This window comes from Globicephala melas, chromosome 14, assembly GCF_963455315.2.
Source record: "Globicephala melas chromosome 14, mGloMel1.2, whole genome shotgun sequence".
Classification (NCBI taxonomy): domain Eukaryota; kingdom Metazoa; phylum Chordata; class Mammalia; order Artiodactyla; family Delphinidae; genus Globicephala; species Globicephala melas.
Window position 1 is genome coordinate 66763918 of NC_083327.1, and position 6000 is coordinate 66769917.

Sequence of the window (6000 nt, forward strand, 5' to 3'; positions counted from 1 at the left end):
GGAGCAGCTTAGTACAGCAGTTTTTAAAGTTTCTTGGAGTCAGGGACATTTTGGGGAATTGAATAAAAGCTGTGGACTCTCTTCCAGCCTTTGAGTGCAGGCTTTGAGTCCTGCACACAAACAGTTTTGCCTAAAATTAAGAGGTCTGTGCACTCCTGCTCGAAACACCTGTGTAAGAAAATTAATAACAGGTATATAGTCTGAGATAGATAATTCTACCTAATTGGTAGTTCCCTGGCACAAAACATCTTGTACAGTTGACTCTTGAACAACACAGGTTTGAACTGTACAGGTCCACTTAAACACAGACTTTTTTCAGTAGTAACAACAACAAATAGTAGTACATGATCTGCAGTTGGCTGAATACATGGATACAGAACTGCAGCTACAGAGGAACCTCAGACACAGAGGGTCAACTGTAAATTATACTCAGATTTTCAACTGTGCAGGAGGGTCAGTGCCCTTAACCCTTGCCATTGTTCAAGGCTCAACTGTACTTATAATAAGTGAACTTTTTACTTTATTTAATCAGCCTTAAAATCAGTACTCATTTTGTTTCCCCTTCTAAAATGCAAATACTTAATGCATTGTAAGTCAGTTGTGAATGAATAGGAATTAGACCAATTGAATTGTTTTCCTCTTAACACAGCTAATAGTTGACCTAAAGAACCACTATTAAAAGGCAAAAGAAGATAACAAAGTACATAATTTGGAACAGAGGACATTTTGGAAGTATTAAAATATTTGGAAATAGTAAGCATCATGGGGAAAACTGACTAGAAGATAAAATGAATTGCAGAAATGGGGGTACCTAAGGAAAACTTAACTATTTCAAAATCTTGTGTATTTTTTTTTTTAAGAATTCATTAATGTTTTTCTGTTTCTTTTAAAATCCTTGGGGTTAAATGGGTTTTTGTCAACAAGTATAAGGATGTAGTCAGCTGTATGACGTTACTTCCACGGTATAATAAATTCTAGTTTCCGATCAGCTGACGTACAAACGGTCTTCTGCGAGCTAGCCAGTTCTCAGTGAAACTGCTGACGTTCTTGGGTCACTCAGGGTGTGCAAAAAGTCACTGCATAGCATCATGGATATCTAGATGGTTTATTTCTTGGCATTGATTCATATGTTTATGGTGTAGATAATGTCTTCTAAGAGCATTCCTTCAACAAAAGTGGATCATTCAGGTAAACTTTTATTACTTCTTTGAATGCATGAATTTTTTGCAAGGTAGTAAGAGAATACTTGCATGGATTAAACTAAGACTCTTGCCGCACCAGCAAAGTTGCTTGTTCTTTACAATACTTCTCAGCTAGCACAAGGAAATTCCTGCACTGAGCTGGAGTTTCTGAAATTTCAAATGGTCCTGTGCTGTGCTGGCTCTTCTCTGCATGGGGGTGTCTGCAAGCCGCTCCTTCTAGGAAATGTACCATGCTCTGGAGTTAGTGGGTCACATTACCAGGTAAAATAATGAAAAAAAAAAAGCAGTACTTGAGAGGTTTGTTATAGAACAGAGTGAAATTCTTTACTTTTTCGCTGCTCTTATGAATTACTGGATATGTCACAGTACATTCACAGAAGTCATAAAAGAGAAATTGTCGATTCCAAGCCTGCTTTTTGAGGACTTTTGTCTGCTTGAAATTTAAGCATAGGTGAAATAATAGTTCATTTCCCTAGCCCCTGGTTTTCAAACTTGCAGCCATAATCAAAATCTATATTATCCACCATATAATAGCTACCCAGAGGACTGGGAATAGCATATATGTTGAAATACAAACCTTGCTCAGAATTTTACCTACTTAGATGGTGAAGACCCAGAAAATTGGGTCACGTATTTGGAATGGAGCTGGTCAAAATCTCTAAAAAGAATGTGACCCTGGAAGTTGTCAGCGAAGCAGAGTGATTGTATCCTTGAAGTTTCTTTGAGGATGTGTGGCTTTCTAAAAACATCAAGTACAAATTGTTCATTATTGAGATTTAAGTCAATAGAAAAATTCCCAACAGAAAACCAATGGCTAGTGAACGTACGAACTGAAGGAAAGCACAGAATCAATCAGCTTGCTGAGAGCCGAATGGGGAGGGGGTCTTATAAAATGCCTCCCTGAGCTTTTTTCTCACCAATCCTGGGACATGATCATTCCACCGTGCTTCGGTCTGCCCACTCTTCGCAAAGGCCATCTGTTCTCTCTTGCTTCCTTTAGTGGGATAGACACTCCATTTTCTATTTTAGCCTTCATTTTATTTAGTGTCTGCTCCAACACCAAGACCACACTTGAACAATCTGAGCCGTTTCCAAAGACAACAGATAAAATGATGATGGCTTTTACCAATTATTGAGGATTTTTAATGTTATGTCACTTACTGGGTCAAACTTACTCAAAATATAAAACACCTAGAGTGAACATTCCAATTTTTCAGCCATGATTCCTAGAAGCAGGTTTTCATGATAGAGTTTTTGCCTCTTCCACAGTGAATAGAAAAGATACAACTGTAGGGAACTGAGGACTTTGTAGAAGGTCATTTGCTCTTTCATTGATGTGAAATCTCTGTAGTTAATTTTAAGACAGCATTTTTCTCCAAAATGTGGAAAGCAGATACCTACAAGATACATGAAGACAGCCGTATGTATTTGTAGATAATAGTGCTTAGCTGAGTTTCAGGGCACTAGCTGTATCACTTTTAGAAAGCTTTGGGTCTAGGAAAATAATATTTAAATATGTGATATTGGAAAATTCAGAACAGAAACATATTTAGCAGTCCTTTATTGCTATCAATTGCTCTGATATTAGTGCTGCCAGCAATAACATCATTCTGAGACTGTAGCATAGTTAAAGAAAATATATACTTAAAATATTTCTGATAAAGATAATTTTGATTTTTATAATTTAAGAATAATTAATAAAAGATACCTTTTTTCTATATTGCAATCATTTTACAGGTTTTTTCCATGAGAAAATGTGTTCAAAATAGCCTTTATGTTTTTTTTATTCACTTGTCTTTTCCAAAATTCTTTAAATTATATTTTATTAAAAATTGTATTATGAAAAGTGTCAAACATATGAAAAATAGAGAGGATAATATAATGAATCTCCTTGTTCATATCAACTCATAGCCACCTACACATTTTCCCCTCCATGTATTATTTTGAAAACATATCATAGACATCATATCATTTCTTCCACAGATAGTTCAGCACCTTTTAATTCATTTGTTATATAATCTGTTACTACCTTGTTTGATTGATTTGCCACATATATTTTTGCAGCAATTTTCTGATTATTCTATTCACTGGCTCTTTGAAAAATACCACTTACAAGAATATTTCTTAAAACAACTCCCAACACAAATTACTAGAAGGCACATTAACATTCTTTCATATGCAAGGATGCGCTTTGAAGATGAAAAACATGACATTTTAGTGCTGCCTATTACCTAAACTAAGAAAGAACCAGAGCTTCATTTCCTTTGTGATCTTCTTTAATGTGCAAAAGAGCGTTCAGAACGTTAGCCCTTAGGCATGTCACCAGCTCATTTTGTAGCCTAATTTCTTGTATCATTTCTTGCAGACAATGCTCCCATGGACAAGTTCTCATCAAAACTGACCCATGCTGATGGAGAACAAACATCAATCATCCCTGTCCATCAGGTCATTGATAAGGTCAAGGGTTATTGCAATGCTCATTCAGATAATTTCTATAAAAATATTATCATGTCAGACACCTTCAGCCACAGCACAAAGTTTTAATATCTTTAATATAAGGAAGAGACATCAGTCTGCAGCAACGTGAAGATGTGCAAGCTGTGAAAACTCTGACTAGCAGATGTAAACGTGGTATTACCTAGGTAACTGCATATATATGAAGAATGTGTTTTGTGAAGAAGGCTTTTGTGAAATTCAAAATCTGTCTTTTCAGTGTATTTCTTCCATGGGGGAGTTTCCACCATCACTCAACTTCAGTACTAAGAGCAGCACTCAGTAGCCACAGGGATAGGATTTTTTTAACTATATGATTGAATGGATCAATCAGAACTTGGGCTGTGGGGTGGAATAGTAAAATTAGAGGGCAAGGGACAGGCCGAGCTTGGGACAAGCCCTAGTTTAGAGCTCATTCACACCCCACATAATAATTAGATTTGGATATGGCCACCTGCTCCATCATCTTTCTCTGCAATCAAAAGCATACTAATATTTATAACTATCTCAGATGCCCGCAGGTCCCATCTCAGTGCTGGTTTCTATGAATGCATTAGCATTTCCTCTTTTTAAATGAAATTTCAACCACAGATACAAAAGAGTATTTAATGTCTGACTCAAAGTTTAGAAAGGATTTTTTTCTCCTTATCTCAGATGTTTAACCCTGAAGACCACAACATGCTTAAGAAAGAAAGAATTCCCCAAATTTTGACCTAGTTAATAAGAGGCCATGTTATTTCACTTATCCTATTCAAGACACAAGGCTTAAGCATCATCATTAATTATAATTTAGTCCTATACATTTGAATCAAGTTTAGTGTTGATGTTCCATTAGAGTGGAGCTCCCAGGAGCTGAAGAATGACCCTCTTACACCTCTGCTTTTGCTGCTCTACTGTACATTGAGCTGCGGGCTCATGGGAGGAATGCAGATTTCCATTAGGCATGCCGTGTACAGTAGTCTCTCCCTTTTGGGAAAAACAACCATTGAGACTCTATGGTCTTGTCTTTGCTCCAGAGACTTTTTAAGACATTTCCATTTGCACAAATGAAAAGCCTCTTACTTCCTCTTTCCAGAGTTTTGTTCCAAAGAATATAAACTGAGACTTACGTGGGTGACTTATCATAATCAAAATAATTTATAATTGTGTGGGTCTACGTTTGCCAGTCTGCAAACTATTTGTACATAAGTCCTCTGATTATAAGAACCAGAGGAGGTCTGGCAAGACAGATGGGGTGTTATTTATGGATTAGGTCTCTGCATATAAGCCATGCATAATATTAAGCAGCTTAACCTAACTATCAAACTGTCCTGAGGAATATGTTTGCTAGTGAATGTGTAAGAGACCACATTTTAATTGTTCTTAAATGATGGACTCATATCCAGTTTCTTAGAAATCGGTCTCAGTACATGCTGTACCTTTACATTTGCTGTAGGTTATCTGAGATGTTTCAGGTTCTGGGAGGTGGCAGCCTAAGCGATGAGAAGATGAGACATTCTGGCAGAACCAAACTGCTTAAAGGCAGAAACCAGACTGAGCACCTGGGGACCTTTCTCTCTGTGCAGGAAGCGGGTAGCTCTCAGTCTGAAACATAGGAAAGCTTTCAGGCTATGCAGCAAACAAGGGGCCTCTCAGCTTTTGCTGATCTTCAATCATGAAGCTTTTGGCCAGACTTAAAGGGATGATAATGGGTTTTCATACTGTTCCATTTTGTAGCATCCTGGAACACTGTTCTGGAAGACAGGAGCATTGCCCAGCTTGGCCTTCACAGGGGAGGGGTGTAGGTAGTAGGAAAGGATAGTAAATCTAAGGTCACCAAGACCCTACAGTAGAGCCATGTCCTTTTCTCTAGGCATCTATATTAACAGGCTGCTTATTTGGGCAGAGGTTACATCTAGGTGAAAATTAACCTTAAATAGTCACTGAATCTTCATATACTTTCCCCCAAGCCTTAGAGATGGTAGAATTTAATTAGCTTTCGACTGTGAGATTTCTACCCAAAGTGCTTATTCAGTTAAAAGTAATTAAGAGATAGCTTTAAAAATAGCTTTGATTTCTACTTGTCTTCATCCAGATCTGGGAAAACTTTTTTTTTTTTTTCAAATTGGACAACAATATCAGCTCCACTTTATAAATTTCCAGTAATCCGGTAAGGAAAGAAACAATGGATAAACAGCTGAATAGAAACATTTGCAAGTGGATTTAAAAGACTGAGTCAAATTCTACCCTCAGTTCTGCGCATGTAGTGCTCACTTTCATCTAGCCCCGCATGAGAGCAGAAACACAGGAATTTAGCTGTGGAGCC

The 6000-nt window shown here is 37.3% G+C and overlaps 1 protein-coding gene across 1 annotated transcript in view; it reads left to right on the forward strand.

The window, feature by feature from the left end:
- The window catches only part of ADGRG6 (adhesion G protein-coupled receptor G6), a 135424-nt gene extending 129625 nt beyond the window's left edge, over positions 1–5799 (forward strand). Inside the window, exon 25 of the mRNA XM_060283524.2 lies at positions 3568–5799. Within this exon, the coding sequence (XP_060139507.1) occupies positions 3568–3746 (179 nt within the window). The 3' untranslated portion in view covers positions 3747–5799. The remainder of the gene's footprint in view (positions 1–3567) is intronic.
- The last annotated feature ends 201 nt before the right edge of the window (positions 5800–6000 follow it).